The sequence below is a fragment of the Dipodomys merriami genome, unplaced genomic scaffold (assembly GCF_024711535.1).
Source record: "Dipodomys merriami isolate MVZ:Mamm:240054 unplaced genomic scaffold, mDipMer1.0.p SCAF_9, whole genome shotgun sequence".
NCBI classification, from domain to species: Eukaryota; Metazoa; Chordata; class Mammalia; order Rodentia; family Heteromyidae; genus Dipodomys; species Dipodomys merriami.
The window spans coordinates 26,166,565-26,185,894 of record NW_027206512.1 but is presented as its reverse complement, the minus strand read 5'-3'; the positions used below and the strand labels follow the sequence as shown (position 1 = coordinate 26,185,894).

The window sequence follows — 19,330 nt, the reverse complement described above, 5'->3', positions numbered from 1 at the left end:
TTATCTCCACTTAAATTATTTATTCCAAGTGCAGTGCTGCATCAGCTTGAAGGCAAGAACTTGTTTTTCATCCTTATGCTAAATATCTGGTAGATGTTAGTAAAATTAGCTATACATATCAGATATGTGAAGAACATCCAAATATATATGTATATATGCCTTCTAACCTTAAGTAAAATACATTCAAACTCAATAATAATGCAGACTGCCAGTGGCTAATTAATGCCTGTAATCTCAGGAGGCTGAGACCTGAGCATCACAGTTTGAAGATAGCCTGGGCAGAAAATACTAAAAGACTCATCTCCAATAAACTATAAAGATCCAGAAGTGGACATATGGCTCAAGGGATAGGGCCTTGAGCAAAAACACCAAAAAGCTCAGGAATAGCACCCAGGCCCTAGGACCAGCACAAAAACAAACAAACAAAAAACCCTCAATAATAAATATATGCAGGGTTCTACCAGGGTTCTAGAAGAGATACAGAATATCAATTAATATATATAATTGTGGTTAGGCATCTTTGTGGCTCAATCCTGTAATCCTACCTGAGGAAATTCCATGAGATGCTCATCTCTGATTAATCACCAAAAATTCCCAAGTGGACCTGTGGCTCATGTAGTGGAGTGCTAGCCTTGAGCAAAATAAATAGAACTAAGGGATAGTGCTCAAGCACTGAGTTCAATCCCAGTTTGCACACATACCTGCACGTGTGCACACGTGCGCACGCACACAACACAATAATTGTATAACAGTAATTATAAAAATGAAAATAGAACAATGATATCACCACTAAAACTACAAGTATTTGCTATTCTATCATTTATTAAGAATGTGGAGAAATGCACTTTCATACATTGATGGTTGGAGATGGAATTGAGGTAGTGACATTGGAGGAAAGTAATGTGGAATTTTCAATTGTCTCTTTTTTTTGTTTTGTTTTCTCTCTCTCTTTTTTTTTTTTTTGTTGGTCGTGCTTGAATTCTGGGCCTGAGCACTGTCCCTGCCCTCTTCAGCTCAAGGCAAACACTCTACCACTTGAGCCACAGCCCCACTTTTGATTTTCTGGTGGTTCATGGGAGAGAGAGTCTCACAGATGTTCCTGCCTGGGCTGGCTTTGAACCATGATCCTCAGATCTCAGCCTCCTGAATAGCTAGGATTACAAGTGTGAGCCACTGGAGCCTGGCTCAATTATCTCTAACCAATTATTTTCACTTCTAGTTACCCGCCCTAGCACAGGTACTCCAACAGAAATATATGATGATATTTACAACAAAATTCACAATAGCAAAAAATAAAATTCTAGCTCAAAGAGGTAGAGTGCTAGCCTTAAGCAAAAATGCTCAGAAACAGCACCCAGGCCCCTAAGTTCAAGCCCCATGACCAACGAAGAAGAAGGAGGAGGAGAAGGAGGAAGAGGAGGAGGATCAGGAGGAGGAGAAGGAGGAAGAGGAGGAGGAGGAAAGAAGGAAAGAAAAAGAAAGAAAGCAAGGAAGGAAGGAAGGAAGGAAGGAAGGAAGGAAGGAAGGAAGGAAGGAAGGAAGGAAGGAAGGAAGGAAGGAAAGGAAAGGAAAGAAGGAAGGAAGGAAGGAAGGAAGGAAGGAAGGAAGGAAGGAAGGAAGGAAGGAAAGAAGGAAGGAAGGAAGGAAGGAAGGAAGGAAGGAAGGAAGGAAGGAAGGAAGGAAGGAAGGAAGGAAGGGAAAAAGAGAAAAAGAAAAGAAAAGTATTCAAAAAGTCTGGCAAAGTTGTGACCTGACTTTGGAAAGCATGGCGGGAGTTTAGCAGAAAATAAAAAGTACAGAAAAGTCTGCCCCAGACAAGAAGTTCACCATTTTTTAAAGGCCCAGAATCATATACTTGGGAAACGAAGTAACAAGAGTGGTTGGAATATAGGTAACATGCAAGGGCATGACAGGATATAAAATAGACATAGGTAGCAGTAAGAGCATGATCGCATATTTGTTTTATTCCTTTTTACTCAGTGAGTTACAGGGATTAACCCAATTGAGCTTGCCACAAATCCATGAACACGGAGATCATAACAAGCCCTTCAGGAATTCATGATCTCAGGAGAGACTCAGATACATAAGCAGTCATTCTTCCCTGTGTGGGAAGTGCAGTGACAGGTGACCGCCCCGGGCTCTCTGGAGTACATGCCTGGAACTGTCAAAGAGAGCTTCCGGGTGGAGATGACACCTGAGCTGTGTTTTAACGATGAGTAGGCGCTGTGAGTCAAGTTTTCATTATGGATTAGCAAGTCATAATTAAGACTTTAGATTTTCTTCTCTAAGGGTATTGACAGGGGGGTGGACCGAAGCATAGAATGCTTTTAAACAAGAGAGATAGGTGCTTGATGAATAAGTTTCCCTTATTTCTGAGAGAATTCTGAACAATGCCATTATAGTACATTAAGGATAGGCAGGGGTGTCAACCATTTCTTTAAAAGAAAGGGGGTTAATTCGGAGTACTGAGTCTTTAAATTGTCTACTCTGAATCATGGCTCTATATGATCCTTACAGTCCTCTGTGTTTAAATCAAATGGTAACACAAGGAGAGGTGTTATACTGTCTAGCGATTCCTGTCTCAAGCCTTAGTCCTAGTTGTGTTCAATAACTTCATACACATAAAGCCAGGCTTTAAAAAGCCTAAAGTATACATTGATGGAAAGTTAGGAAGAGTAAGGGAAGGATTGGTAGGGGAGGGATAAGTAAGACTGTTGGAGAGGGTGACATCGATCCAGATGCATGGTATTCATAAACTGCTTAAATGGCAACTCCTTTGTACAAGTATTTATAGATAATATTTTAAAAACTTAAAATTTATTTAGTGAAATTCTTTTTTTATTGTGAAAATACCATACAGAGGGGTTATAATTACATGGGCAAGATAATGAGTACATTTCTTATCAAGCATTGTAACGTCCTCCTTTGTTTTCCCTTCCCATCCCTTCTCATCCTCCCTGCCCCCCCCCATCCTCCCTGCCCCCCTCCCCCCCACCAAAGTTGTAAAGTTCCTTTTTGACATAACGACTTGTACATCTCATTGTTGCAATGGGTCCACCTGTACCCCTATTTAAGCGATTTGTTTTCCCTTCCCCTCCACAAATTATACCAACATCAAATACAGTGAAATCAGGGGTTATACTGTGGGGGAGGGACATACAAAGCAACAAAGAAATAATCTTATAAATGTGTTAGAAACAATCACATGAAAGAAAAAATCTTATAAAGAAAAAATACATATCTTAGGGTTCATTTCCCTAACATCACCTTATCTGACCTTTTCTGATTGACTCAAACATATACTAGATATTGCAAATAAGGGAATTCATGGGACCTAGGTTTCTTTGGGCCTGGCTTACTTCTGTTTAGTGAAATTCTTATGCAGTGTATATCTCTATGTGTTGTAAAAACAAAATCTTACTTATTTCAGCTATATTGTGACAAATTTTAGATATATATATATATAGTTTAATTTTTTGTGTATGTTCAAAGTTTGTATTTAATTTGTAACATTTTTTTGAACTTTCTATTTTTTTACTTTCTTTTTCTTTTGTCAGCCCTGGGGCATTGTCCCTAAGCTTCTTTTGCTCAAGGCTAGCACTCTACCACTTGAGCCACAGCACCACTTCTGGCCTGTTTTGTTTATTTGGTACTGAGGAATCAAACCCAGGACTTCATGCATGCTAGGCAAACACTCTACCACTAAGCCACATTCCCAGCCCAATTTGTAACATTTTTGCTATCCCCTCCAGTAAGAATACAGAAGTGACACCAAGAAGAAGAAAGGAAATTTTAAGAGGGTTTTTTTAGGAATCCATTTATTTTTGAAATACCAGAGCAACAAAATTTACTTGAGAGTTGCTATTTGTTGGGTATTTTTTTATGTGCTAAGAATACACTGGTAGATAAAATTATAGTAGTCAGGAGCATGTACACTAATGACAAGAGTGCAGTAACTAAGTGAACACAAAATTAGATGTTTTAATGTGTGTGTGTATGTACTGAGTCTTCATTCAGGGCCTCATGCTTTTCCTCTTTTTTCCCACTCAAAGCTGGCACTCTTAACATTCCAGCCACACTTCCATTTATTGCTTTTTGGTGTTTAATTGTAAATAAGAATATCACAGACTAGGGCTGGGAAGGTGGCTCAGCGGTAGAGTGCATGCCTTGCAAGCATGAGGCCCTGGGTTCAATTCCTCAGCATCACATAAACAGAAAAAGCCGGAAGTGGAGCTGTGGCTCCAGTGGTAGAGCGCTAGCCTTGAGCTGAAGAGCTGAGGGACAGCGCCCAGGCCCAGAGTTAATGCCCATGACCAGCAAAAAAAAAAAAAAAAAAAGAATATCACAGGCTCTCCTGTCTGTAGTGGCTTTAAACCTTGATCCTCAAACCCTAGCCTCTTGAATAGCTGAGGTAATAGGTGTAAACCATCAGCAGTTGACTTGGCATCTTAAATTTTTGATACATTGTATAAATGGAAAAAAAAACAGAAAGCTATAGAATAACTGAATAAAGAATAGTTGGGCCGGGCGCCGGTGGCTCATACCTTTAATCCTAGCTACTCAGGAGGCTGAGATCTGAGGATTGTGGTTCAAAGCCAGCCTGGGCAGGAAAGTCCGTGAGAATCTTATCTCCAATAAACCACTAGAAAACAGGAAGTGGTGCTATGGCTCAAGCTGTAGAGCGGTCGCCTTGAGCTGAAGAGTGCAGGGACAGAGCCCAGGCCCAGAGTTCAAACCCCACAACCAACAACAACAACAACAAAAGAATAGTTGGTGGCAGTAATAATTAGGATGGATGGATTCTAAAGACTAACTTAACTGTCTTCAAATGCTCCTAATTGGCATATAATATTTGGGATATATATAAATGGAGCATACCATGAAAATTAGATATATGTATATAATGTGTAATGACTAAATCAGGGAAACTAGCATTTCTACCTCCTGATATTTAACATTTTCATGTGTTAGGAATCTTCAATTATTTTGAAACATATCATAAATTATTGTTGATCATTGTTACTATATGTGGTATAGAGCACTTAGATGAATCATTGCTATCTATATTTCAGGACCCATTACCTCTCTATCTCTCCATTTACATACCTTTCTTACTGACCATTATTCTATTATCTCCTTTATTGAGATCAACATTTTTTTTGACAATGTATTTTTTTTTTGTCGGTCATGGGGCTTAAATTCTGGGCCTGATCGCTGTCCCTCAGCAATTCAGCTCAAGGCTAGTGCTCTACCACTTGAGCTACAGCACCACTTCCGAGATCAACATTTTTATTGTTATATTCAAATAGTTGTACAAAAAGATTTCTATTTCATCTATCCATTTATGTTTACAATTGACCAGAGTCACCTTTTCCATCCTTCTCATATTCCATAGATAGTGTTTAAGGCAGTAATATGGAAAGCAGTATAGAATTATTCTTTCATACAGAACAGTAATATGATTCTTTCTGCAATACCATAATCACTATAAACTGAAAGGTCTTTGACACATAAAAAATGTTTCAAGAGTAGATTCTGAAATTTCCTCATGCCTTGGTATTATAAAAAGAAATCCAGGTTAAAAAAAAAACCCTTAAAAGTGGTGGAGTGGGCTCAAAGGGAGAGGAGTGGACAAATGAAGAGTAGAAGAGGGGGAGAACACAGTCAAAAATCCAAGATATAGCCTACCAAATTAAGAATAGTGAGGGAGGAGGTGGGTAGGGGAGGAATGAGTAAGTATGTTGAAAGGGGTGATCTATACATACATATATATATATATATATATATATAGTATTCATAAACCTCTTTGTTAAATAGCAATTCTTTTGCACAACTACTTAAAGGTAATTTTTTTTTAAACTTTCTTCAAAAATTACGTACTGTAATCACTAATAGTCTCTAGTACTTATGACATGTAAGTGCATTTAAGACACCAGGCAATGATCAAAAGATAATAATGTCTGGGCTGGGAAGGTGGCTCAGTGGTAGAGCACTTGTCTTGCATGCATGAGGCCCTGGGTTCGATTCCTTAGCACCACATAAGCAAAAAGAAAAAAGCCGGAAGTGGCGCTGTGGCTCAAGTGGTAGAGTGCTAGCCTTGAACTGAAGAGCTGAGGGACAGTGCCCAGGCCCAGAGTTCAGGCCCCCATGACCGGACCCAAAAAAAAAAAAAGATAGTAATGTCATAAAATAGAAAATGTACTCCAAATGCATCAACTTGTAACACATTCTCTTAAAAAAGTAAATGAGATATGTCTGTTGTATATTGGTATTTAACAATCAGATCTTGGATCCAGGGTCTTAATTCTAAGCAGAGAATTTGGCCTTAAATACGTTAACAGCTAATCCATTTTTATAATATACAATGCAGGCATTGGAGGTGTGGCTCAGGAAAGTGGGGCCAGCCAATATGCAAAAGCATCAGATATGGAGTTTAAGCCCTGATCTTGGGCCAAAAAAAAACTCAAACAAAAAACAAAAACAGAAAGAAAGAAATATAGAGACAATAGCCATATATTTGTTATGTGTTCCAAATACATGACTTTGTGAACTGAACACAACACACCAGGAAGTGGTATTCTATCCCTATGTGACATCAAGGAACTGAAGAATATTGAGATCAAGTAATTGCCCAAATTCCCACATCTAGTAGTCGTGGGGAAAGCAAACACAGGCTGTTTGGCCCCACGGTCCACTTACCTATATTCCTAAAGAGAAGAAAGTTGATTGTTTGGTTTTCATAGTAAATACCAGTAGAAATTCTCATCTTACTGATTTCTTTTTTAAAAAAATTGGTGAAATAATGAGCATGATCATCAAGAGAATGTAAGAGGGAGAAAAGAAATTGCTCAAGTTAAGGAGAGATGAAGTGAATGAGTTATTTAGGAGGAGGACAAGTCGTGATGAATGGCATAGAAAAATACTCAAGGATACTAGTTTTTTTCACTGCCTATTTGTTCTTTTCTATCCACTAAAAGTAGAATTCTTAAAGAAAGATACTTTTTCTATTCATGATGGTCCTAGATATAGAGATGCTCAATAAATATTTGTGAGCTTCTTGAGTAAAGGATGGAAAAGTCTCCACCTTGTCACCTTTTGGGGTATGGATTTCCAGCAGAGTTCATACTTCACACCATAGAAAGCATGAAAATAGCAACACCACAGACAGATAAAATAATTTTTGTTCAGTTTATTCTACCTGCCTTTAAATTTTTGATGCTACATCTTTTTTTCATTTGAAAGAACTACAAAAGGCAAATTATTTGCAGGGATTACAAAGTCAACCTATCACACAATTGTACTTTCACCTTAAGGAGAGCTACTGAAATAGGTGTTTTATAGTTGCCTTCAAGGCAATATTTTTGATGAAAAAGGAAATAAACAAAGAACAATAAGATGGATATAATGATTTATATAAGAAAATGTAATTTAGAAATTATTCTCCCCTCAACAAGGGAAGTGATAACAATGATCAACAAGAAATGTACTCATTGCCTTACTCATGTAACTGTAATCCCGCTGTACAGCATCTTTACAATACAATAAAATTTTTAAAAAGAAATTATTCTTGGGTGGGCAACTGTAAGCCATTGAATTCAATATGCATTATGTACAAATGAACTCTGCAACTTGAAGGTAAGCATGGGCCGGAAGAATGAAGGAGAAGGCAACATACATTGTAGTTACAGCCTGATTTATATAAGTGTAACCGTCAGTACAATTACTTCATCATTAGAGGAAAGACAAGAGATCATTCTTTATTACTAACACATTTTGGATCTAAACTGAACAGGTTCGATTCACCTGGCTTATCAAGATGAATAATATTAACTAGTGAGTGATTTATTTTCTCTAGGTTTCAGTTTCTTAATCTATGAATGGAGAGAATTCATCTAGATCAACCTGTGACTGTCCTTCTCTCTCCCAACATCTGACTTTATGAGGTACATAGACTATCTCATATAGAGAAAAAAATAAATAAAATGCAAATTATTTGTCTCCCACATTTTAGCTTAATAAGGTAAAATATAATTTATTTAATATAATGTATTTGATAGATCCTACATACTTGTTCTCATACTTACAGAATGTTTACTTCCTGTTAATTATGAAAAAAACATTCTGCACATAATTATAAGATTTAATTAAAGCTAGGTGATTACTAAAAATAGTGTTTGGGCCTTATTTCTTTTCTTTCTGTCTTCTGAATTAGCTAAATAGATAAATAATCAAATAGTGCTCTTTATATAATGATATATAGATATTTGTATTTTGTTACATAAGAAAATGATCCATTTGCCATTATTTAAAAGAAAAAGAGGATCTTGATGCAATAGATAAGATATTCAATTTCATAATTACTTTTCTTTCAGAGTCCAGTCTTAGCGATGATCCAATCATGATAAGAAGACACTCGTGTATAGACACCTGGTTTATTCTTTTTAGCACATCCTTCACCCCAGCTTACGATTCCAACAACGTGCCAGATTTTCCTGGAGTCAATATAAGCTAATGGTCCACCGGAATCATTCTAGAAGAGAACAAGTATTCCTTATCTTTTTATAAAGTTTTCCTTTTGCCTCTGTTTTGGAATTTAGCCCCTGGGTAGTGAAACCAAATCATTTTCTTTTAGGATTCTGGAACAATTGGCATTAGCAAAAACTCAGGATCATACAGACCACCATATATTACCCCCAGCTACCAAATATTGTATTGAGTAGACCAGAATTTGATAAGGGTTCAGTCTTAAGCTGGGTGCTGGAGGCTCACGCCTGTAATCCTAGCTACAAGGGAGGCTGAGATCTGAGGGTCACAGTTCAAAGCTAGTCGGGACAGGATCAAAGTTACCACTTTGAGCACTAGCCTTGAGCAGAAAAGCTCAGGGACAGCTCCCAGGCCCCAAGTTCAAGCCTCACAACTGACAAATTTTTAAAAAATAAAAAGAGTCTTAAAACAAGGAGAAGGCAACTCGGTGCTGTGAACTTGACAGTGTGTTTGTCTCCGTGAAATCCCTGGGGATATGAACACAAGCTCAACTTTCCACCGTCTCTCTGGAGGAGGCTGCAATGCCTTGATCTGCAGGCTTCCCAAAACATAGGACTGTTTACTTTTATAAATGTCTAAGTACTTTAATTTGTAAGGGTCTTCTTTTATTTTTTTTCCTTTTGGTGGTACTGAGATTTGAACTGAGAACCCTGTACTTACTAGACAAACATTCCATCACTTGTGGTATCTCTAAGCCCTCAAAGCATAATTATTTGTGAGGATTCTTACACTGAATACTTTTTGTTGGTAGAAATTAAGCTTATTCCATGAAAGAAGGATTTATGTTTATCCCAAGCATCTAGACTGTACATAGGACACATACATAGAACTGATCATTTTCAAGTGGATTTCTCTATCCGGATTAAAAATAATAAATAGTGGAAATCAGTAGTACATAAAGATATGTTAACAAAAACTCCCCGTTAATTAGCACTTTGGGAGAAAACATTTGAGTAATAGCTGCATGTACCTGGCAGGCATCAGCTTCTCCTGACAAGTATCCAGCACATAGCATGGTGTCTAGCACCAAGCCAGATAACACATGTGGGTCATTGCAAATTTCATTGTCAATAATCTTCAAAGGAGCTTCTTGGAGTATCACTGGTCGAGGACCTGAAGGGAAGAAAGGTTTGCATTACAGAAATCTCAGCCATATTGGTTGCAATAAAGAAGATTTGGCCCAAAATGGGGCTGTGGCTCAAGTGGTACAGTACTAGCCTTAAGCTAAAAGCTCAGGGACGGTGCCCAGACCCTAAGTTCAAGTCCCAGGACTGGCCCAGAAAAAAATTTTAAAAGCCATTTGGCATCATGTAGATTTTTTAAATTACCAAGATCCAGAAGAGACCCAGGATTCACTCAATGGTTCTTTGCAGATGTATATTATTATTGACTGTCTCATACATAATGATTTTTCCCAATTCTATTTCTAGAGATATTTCAGAAATTGAAGATAAGCCTTTGTGTCCTTGCCACTGCCTTGATTATCTTTTTTAAACAATATTTACTGATTAATGGATTGCACGAGGGAATGACTAATTTTTGGATTGTTTAAGCTTCTCTGATTTTCATTTGCTTGTTTTCGTTGGTCATGGGGCTTGAACTTGCTACCTGGACTGTGTCCCTGAGCTTCTTATTGCTCAAGGCTAATGCTCTACCACTTGAGCCACAGTGCGACTTCTGGCTTTTTCTGAGTAATTTATTGGAAATAAGAGTCTCACGGACTTTCCTTTCCAGGCTGGCTTTGAAGTATGATCCTCAGATCTTGGCCTCCTTAGTAGCTAGGATTACAGGTATGTGCTACCAGTGCCCAGCTAGCTTCTCAGTTTTGATGGGAAAATTTACCATTCATAGAAAGTGCTCCCCATCCTGTTACCACAACATTGTCCTGTTCGGAGAGCTTCATGCTGGCTTCAGGAAGGCAAATCTTCCTAATATACTTCGTAAAAGACACTTCATTAGCCAGTTCCACAAGTGCGATATCATTGTGAACGCCAGCAGATTTAAAATGTTCATGTAAAATGATCCTCCGCACTTTGTGTGTAATATATGGTTTATTTACTACTAGTCCAAAGTTGACAGTCCAATCTTTTAAACTTGTTTTCCTAGAAGACACAATTTAATTTAGATATATTCAGTTTTCTCAACAGTCAAGATCTCTTACCTTGAAGGCATGCAGTTCTCAAATGACACTACACAGCATTTAAATTCTTATTAAAAAGTATTTCTCAACCCTAAAGATGTTATAAGTTTGCAGTTTATAAAAGAATGCTCAATCCCTCTACTCACTGGGGATTTTCACAGTGAGAGACGTTGATAGATGTTTCCTGTGCAAATTTAATTCCACTTAGGCTTGTGGGTATAAAATGTTGCACATCTTTCTCTTCAACTGTAATTTAGATTTCCTGATTAGCTCCACTTTCTCACAGAAACTCTCTAATTTAAGGCTATAACCACTCTGTATGTTTTCACCTCTCTCTCAAAATTTCAGATGCCTTTTTTTTTTGTCAGTGGTGGGGTTTGGACTCTGGGCCTGGGTGCTGTCCCCAAGCTCTTCTGCTCAAGGATAGTGCTTTACCACTTGAGCCACAGTGCCACTTCCAGTTTTCTAGTGGTTAATTGGAGATAAGAGTCACACAGACTTTCCTGTCTGGGCTGGCTTTGAACTGTAATCCTCAGATCTCAGCCTCCTAATAGCAAGGATTACAGGTGTGAGCCACCAGCTCCAACCATTTTTTTTTCAGGTGCCATTTTTTTTTTCTTAAAGCTTCAAAACCTTCATGCTCTGTCTCCCATTCTCAAACCTTCAGTGAAGCCATGATTGAGCAACAGTGGTTCTTGCACTTCATTTACTTCCAGTCAATTCAGGTTCCACTGCAGAGATGTATGTTTCATAAACCCACTGAGTTGTTAAAGGTTCTACACTTTTAAAAAGTTCCCATGTAGTTCATGATCATGGGCTACTTTTTGAAAAAGTACATTCCTGTGAATGTAGTTTGCAAAAATATGTTACTTTCCTAAGTTTCTTATTAATTCTTCAGAGTTGTCCAAATCAATATATATAACTAAAATTTCAAAACATATTTTCTAATATTTCATTTTACAAAATCATTTCTCCTTTGTTTATTATCTGAAGAACACAACTCATGCTGTTCCCTTTCCACACATTTAAAGAAGGAAGTTTTCTAAACTAGAAATACATGTGATGCCTTCTCATCCATCCACCCTTATCGATCAAATATTATATTCAAGTCAAATCTTATTATCTTTATAGCACAGACAGATAAACTATCTTTTACTTTCCATAGTTCTTACTGTGAGTCACATGTGTGATTTTACCACAAACCTGCTGCCTTCTATTCTTAGTATATAATGTTTTTGCTTTAATATATATTTTTTTCCTTCAGTGAGACTGAAAATTCCTAAAGGGCAAGACAAATGAGCTCCTGGTAATTTATATCAGATGTACCAGTGTATGTATTCAATTTCTATCACATAAGAGCTGTATGGTTTTTGGCAAGTTAACTATGCCAACTTTTCTGAGCTTTTATTTCCTCATCTTTAAATTGGTCAAGTCATATAATAAGATAGTAATTACTGTGTTTATTGTTCTAATTATTGTTGAGAATTATTGTGACTATGAAATAATATAAGCAAAATATTTACAACCCGGCCAAATTAGCTATTGGGGCAAGTGTGACATTTTTCTGCTCAATTCCTCCCTCTTCTGTTCAAAGTTAAATACTTTTCTTGTCATTTAGTTATCCAGGAAATAATCAATTTTGTATGTTTAGAAAACTTTGTTTTGTCTCGGTGATCCCTCAAACATTTAGGTTAGCCCACGCATGTTACTCAGAATAAACCTGTACCCCAAATCCTACATTTCATCAAATTTTTAACTTACTTAACAAAGCAGTGAGCAGCAGACAGTAACCACCTGCTGCTGATCAGTGAGGCTCCACAGAAGTGTGTGCCCCTCCATTGTATGCTGGCCATCCACGGCCATGCCCCTTCTTGGGCATTTTTCCCATTCACAACCCGGTTGCCAGTTGCAATGCTGTTGACCACTGGTCTTCCACAACCTAGAGAAAAGATTTTTTTACACCAGAATAAGTTATCTTTGGTTATGCTTAAGAAATGTTACCTAAAAACATTAATTGAAACCCTTCTTCTAAGTGACTCGGCTCCTTTCTGCCATGTGCTGTTACCACATGACTGTTCCTTCTATCTTTCCTGAGAGACTCTGATTTACTCTTTTCTAGTCTTAACCATACTTTAACCACTGCCTTTTATTATACCTATGGGTTAAATTGCAAAGTTCTCTGCAGAATTTTGTCAAGAAGTAGATGTACTTTGCATGCAACAGAGAGAATTTATTTTCCAACGTAGAATTGTATTTATAATGGAATGAATATTTGATTTATTTCATCTGTTACATTTTCTTTTATTCAAAATTATCCTTTTTCACTTGTCTTTTTAATTTTGTTCTTTAAATATGATAGCCTCTATTCATAATTCCATTATTTAGAATTCGTTCTCATTTCACCCTTGGTATCAATCTTTATGAATATTAAAGTCAGTCCAATGGTTTCTAAAGGATCTCCAGATTTATATCTGGCATATCCAGTAATTTTGAGTTTTTTTTTCTTTTGTCGGTCATGGGCCTTGAACTGTGGGCCTTAGCGCTGTCCCTCTGCTCTTCAGCTCAAGGCTAGCGCCTTACTACTTGAGCTACAGCACCACTTCCTCCAGTAATTTTGAAAGAGTAATGTAAACTTCCACATTAAGATCTTTTCATGAAAAACATTTGTAGAAATTTACATTAAATTTAAATTTCTTAACTTACAGTTGTTGACAAGCATGTCAGACTTAAACTTGCTGATTTCTGAAAGTGAGAAATTGGTAAAAAAAAAAAAAAATTGTAAAAATATTACCAACAAGTTGATTCAAGTTCAAAAGATAAATACTAACTTTAATGGCCCAATTATGCCCAACATTGAACTATTTAGATTTGTAAATGTGTTGGTTATCAAATTCTCTGATTCTTACTTATCAAACATCTCTTCAAATCATCATCACGTGATATAGGAAAAGAGAAAAGGAAATAAAAACAAAGCTCTCCTGTTTGTGATTTGTTTCAAATTAGTTTCTTTGTAATAGAATGTGGCCCATTTTCAGATATGTGCACAGTGCCTTTGAATATATCCATGGTCCTCCACTGCATTTTCATTTTGTGCTTCCCTCTCCAGTCTTCTTTCAAACAATGTGTGGAGGATTTCATTATGTTATTGCTGATGTTGCCACTAGTATTTTAATTGTCATACTTGCAATAAAGCATTCAAAGAAGTTAAAAAGCAGATGCATATATTTGCTGAACGTTATCTACATTTTAAGAAAAAACAATCTTTGCAAATTCCAGAAACTGTTAGTTCATTTTCCTCTACTACTTTTCTTAAACAATTATAAAAACAGAAATCAGTAAAATACCGATAATTTTAATGGAAGTGGGAACTGCTTTCCAGGTTGCCATGTTGTCTTTCAACATCTGATGTAAGATAGCTCTGATTTTACTCCTCATGCTCTGACTCTTTCCTGGAGGGAACTTGAATGTCAAATGTAATTGTACCTTCGACCCATTTGGATGAGGCCTAAAAACAACAGAAATGTTCTGAAATGCCACTTTCCGATTCTTTTTGATAGTTTAAGAGTATTTTGAATGGCCAATATGTTCATTACCACATTTATCTCTTTACATTTGTTAACAATAATATGCAGATAATAGCCCAATATAAAGTACAAGGGTTCCTAAAAGTTTTCTGGTACTATTGGTGACAGAAGTTATGAACTCACAAATTAGAACTTAGAATTTCAGACACATATGAAAAACTGAATCTTAGCCAGTCAATGATTCTCAAAATTTATTACAATGCAATAGACACCAGAGTTTTCATGCAGAATGTTTTTCTGTAATTAATTTTGAAAAAGAGGTCAATCAGGAAGTTGAGAAAGGGCAGGGAAGAATTTTAAAACATACACCCAGCATCTACACTGGAGCTTTTGTTGGCTTCTTGGGCAGAAGTGGTCTGCTCCAATATAAATAAACACTGAGAAGGCTCATTGTAAAAATACAAAATCATAAAAACAATCTTGGTTATTTACGTATTGCGTGCCTATTTATTAACCAGAAAAGAAGCTGATTCAGGAGTTTGAATCCAGGGCCTGGATGCTGTCCTTGAGCTTTTTTTTTTTTTTTTTTTTTTTTTTTTTGCTCAAGGCTAATATTCTACCACTTGAGCCACAGCTCTGCTTCTGGCTTTTTTGTGGTTAATTGGAGATAAGAGTCTTGCAGACTTTCTTGCCCATGATGGCTTTGAATGTGAACCTCAGATCTCAGCCTCCTGAGTAGCTAAGATGAAGGGCATAAGTCACTGGTTCCTGGCCACGAATCACAATTTTTTGGAGGGGGGTCCGGTCGTGGGGCCTGAACTCTAGGCCTGGGCGCTGTCCCTCAGCATTTCAGCTCAAGGCTAGCGCTATACCACTTGAGCCACAGCACCACTTCCAGCTTTTTTCTTTTTGCTTATGCTGAGGAATAGAACCCAGGGCCTCATGCATGCAAGGCAAGCGCTCTACCACTGAGCCACCTTCCCAGCCTGACGAATCACAATTTTTAAATTTGCAATTCTATGTCCAAATAATTTGACTGGCTGAAAGATAACTGAAGGTGTTTTTTATAATAGGCAAGTTAGTTAGTTGTTCAAATTGGACCTTCTGTTTTGTTGTGAGAGTACAAACTCTCTAAACTAGACGCTGACAATTATCAAATTACAATTTGCTGTCAACTTTTATCATGCTTTCCTATACTCCCTACATTCCCCCCTGAATCCCTTCCTGTCTGTACCATGACCAAACACATTTCAAACGCATATTTAGGCCAGAAACCCAATTCTGTTTATCTGTCTTATACTGGTTTTTGTCTAAACTCAGGGCTACATCACCTACTTTCTACTCCATACAATCTTGAATAAAATTGTACTTACAAAAAATTGATGATCTGCGAGCTGACATATTCTTTAAATATTCTAGAATTCTGAAACACAGATAACATCTGTACAAAAAAAGGAGAAAACAAAGAGCCACTGTGTATATTAAAATCAAGTTTACAGTGAAGTTGGTAAAGGCAATCTCTGACTTACCTTAGTCTCCATATCTCGGCTCAATTCTGTGTTAGCTTGGGAAGCAGTAGTTTCACAACTGCTATTATATGTGACTCCAGAAATGTGAAAATCACCTTGGTAATAATACATTTTTCCTGTGAAATGAAGACAACATCACAGTTTCAAAACAGAAAGTGGTCTCAGGTCCCTTAATACCATTGCCTAAAAAAGTAGTAATTAACTCAAATTTTGAAATAACCTGAGAGAGAGAATGAAGGGATAACACTGTACGAAAGAAAATGTACTCTTTACCTGACTTATGTAACTGTAATCACTCTATACATCACCTTTATATTAATAATAACAATAATAATAATAATAATAATAATGTAAATTTCAAAAAAGAAAGGGGTAACAAGTTTGACAAGAAATGTACTTACTACCTTACTTATGTAACTGTAACTAACTCCTCTGTATCTCTCCTTAACAATAAAAAAAGGAAAAGAAAAAGAAAAAATAAACTATTGTTTATTTCAACTATACATAAAATATTTATATATATTTCCTGACAAGCCAGGTGTGGTTCAAGCCTGTAAACCTGACAGTTCAGGAGGCTGAGATCTAAAGATTGTGGTTTACAGCTGGCCTGGTCAATAAAGTCCATGAGATTCTTACCTCCGATTAACTACCAAAAAGCCAGAAATGGAGGAAGTAGAGCTATGGTTCAAGAGGTAGTGTTTGTTCACTTTGAGCAAGAAAAGTTTAGGATCAGTGCCCAGGCCCTGATTTCAAGCCCCAAGTCCAGCACACACAATTAATGATAATAATGATGATGATGATGATAATAATAATAATAATAATAGAGAAAAAGAAGGGAAATGAAGAGTGACTCAGCAACCACACAGCATTCCCATCTTAACGATTACTGAAAGGCTCAAGCACAAATTTAAGAGCTTATATATTTGAAAGGTAAAAATAAATTGGAAAACCAAACTTTGTAAGTGTACTGTTACTAACAGCAATTTAAAAATATTATATTTGTATAAACATTAAGCTATTTTGACCATATTTAACCACCTACAATTAGGAAACTCATTTCTGGATTATCCATTGCTTCTTATCCATTATATCTTAATAACCAATAAACTTGAGAAAGAAGAAAAGGGATCTCTACAGTTTGAAGTATATTTACTAAAGGATATAAAGATCCAACTATAAGACCACAGCACAGCTCCTTTGTTGAAAATTAACATTGCCACCAAAGTATTGAACATTTCAATACTGCCCATATTGCCATAATTAATTACATCATGTGTGAGGAGCATCTAAACAAAATTTGAAAACTTCAATGCCAAATAATGAAAATATGATGTAGAAATAAAATAGTTAGCAAATATGAAGCAAATGAGAAAACTTCCTTGAAGAAAGGTAATATTTTTCCTTCTCTTATGTTCTAAAGTAAAGGGACAGTCACTCAGTCACTAATATAGATTAAAGCCGAAAGTAGTAAATACTGACCAACTGCCAGAAAATGTACAAGTAGACCAATAGTTACTCCCAGGATTACCATTGTTCCAAGAATACTAAAAATTATCCATAGTGGCCAAGATGTCCTCTGGAAGGATATGTTGGGTCTGTGAAAATGGAAAAATAAATGGTTTAAATTAAACAGTAGACATTCCAAATCCACCTGGCTCTTATTCAACTCACATACCTTGATGGTAAGTTAAGCATTTGTTATTTTAAATCACAGTCACCTCCAATCAAAGGTAAGAGAGCCTAATAATCATTCACTTAAAAAGTCATATCTGAGCACATGTCAGCTTGGGCTACATGAAGTGGGCAAAAGTAAACACAGTCTCTGCCGTCATGTTGCTGAGAAGTTGACTTTTCTTATTTTGTAAAAGTCTAAAGCTGATAGCAAAATATTCAGGGTGGTCCTTTCATATTTAGGAAATTATAGCCATATCATGTAGATGGATATATAACAATTCATAGACTCACTTAAATATAGTAATATGACATCATTTGTAGGTTAATAAATGTGGAAGAGAAAATGCTGTCAACTGCAATAATCCCTGTTATAGATTACTTTCTTTTCTAATTTTTTTTCGTGTCAGTCCTGGGGCTTGAACTCAGGGCCTGGGCACTGTCCCTGTGCTTTTTAGCTCAAGGGTAGCACTCTACTATTTGAGACAGCTCCTACTCTGGCTTTTTAATGGAGATAAGAGTCTCCCTCAACTTTCCTGCCCAGGCTAGCTTTGAAGTGTGATTCTCCTATCTCAGCCTCCTGAGTAGCTAGGATTACAGACAGGAGTCACCAGCTCGAAGTCTCTTTTCTATTTAATTTTTACTCAGCTATGTTTTATAGCTTTTGGATGTTGGACTATGCATATGCAATATAAATTGTAGCATATTTCATTGTTTTATCATTAACACTGAACAATTAAATAAAACAGTATCAGAAAAAATGTGACTTATTCTATCTCTACAGATAGAATAGCTTTTAGTTGTGAATAGATGTTATGGATACATTGAACATAGTCTATACAAGGTTTGGACTCCAATTATTTTTCATAGCTTGAAAAACATGATGCCATGTAATTTGCCCATTTAAAAAAGGATATATAGTCAATGTTTTTTTACCTTTCCAAACAAGTGCAGGTGTTTCCTCAATTTGCATTCTGTATCACCCTGAATAAAGTTTTAAAATAGAAGTCTACAATCCAGGATATATTCTTCACTGTTAATAAATTAATTATTTCTGCTTTCTTCCCTCCTAAAACAGATAGGTAAGGTATTTTCTTTTTTGCTTTTTGTTCTTCCCTGTTTTTAACATTACTTAAAACCACAATGGCATGACTCCACCTAGTTTTATTTCCTCTTCACTATGTCCTCTGTTCTTAATCCTACCTCTCCCTTATACCTGTCGCTTTTAATGATGTGTTATTATTTCCCAGAAACATTATTCGTCAAAGCTCTCCTAAGAAACTCCCTATCTCAATCATAGTCCACTTCTGCTTTCATAGTAAAGTTCTGTTTAATCACATTCTCCAAGAGAAAAATGCCAGGAAAGATGTGTCTTCTACAATGTTTATTTACTAATATTTGGTAACATGTTTTCTCTAATGACTATAAAATGTGTACTATGATAGGTCTCAAGTTTATTTAGGATTAGTCACTTCACCTAGTGCAGCAGCTTTGTCTTTCTGAGCTCCATCTGCGTATTAGTCAAATATTAGGTAGTCTAAATAATGACTTTAAATAAAATGATTTCCATATTAATAATCACTACTTCACAGATCAGAAGAAAATATTTTCCTAAAGCCACCTTTGGATGCTGTAAGAACTGAATCTTATTTAATGCCGTGTAAATCAAATTGTAACAACTAAAAAGTATGTTTTTGTGTGCTGTATGGTTTCCTTGCTAAAGAACCACCAGAAAATGGTTATGAAGAAATCCAAAGTAGAAAGTGGCATCTGTCATGGACACTCAAGGTAAAATTATAAGTGAAGTTGATGCTTGAATATTGTGAATACTGTATTTACTGTAACTTTTGCAATCAGTAGATTGCATAGAATTGATAAAATTTTTCTCCTTTACATGCCTGTTCTCTTCTTGCCAAAATAAC

General features: G+C 36.4%; 1 protein-coding gene across 1 annotated transcript; it reads right to left on the bottom strand.

Moving 5' to 3' along the window:
• Window positions 1-8,368: 8,368 nt before the first annotated feature.
• LOC138820643 (transmembrane protease serine 11B-like) lies at window positions 8,369-18,664 on the bottom strand. Its single transcript, XM_070012394.1, has 10 exons — window positions 18,612-18,664; window positions 17,217-17,332; window positions 15,738-15,853; window positions 15,582-15,649; window positions 14,029-14,189; window positions 13,388-13,426; window positions 12,446-12,623; window positions 10,387-10,646; window positions 9,515-9,657; window positions 8,369-8,530 (listed from the first exon to the last, which is right to left on the bottom strand). Exons 1-10 carry the CDS (start codon window positions 18,662-18,664, stop codon window positions 8,369-8,371), a joined length of 1,296 nt encoding a protein of 431 aa, XP_069868495.1.
• Window positions 18,665-19,330: the final 666 nt, after the last annotated feature.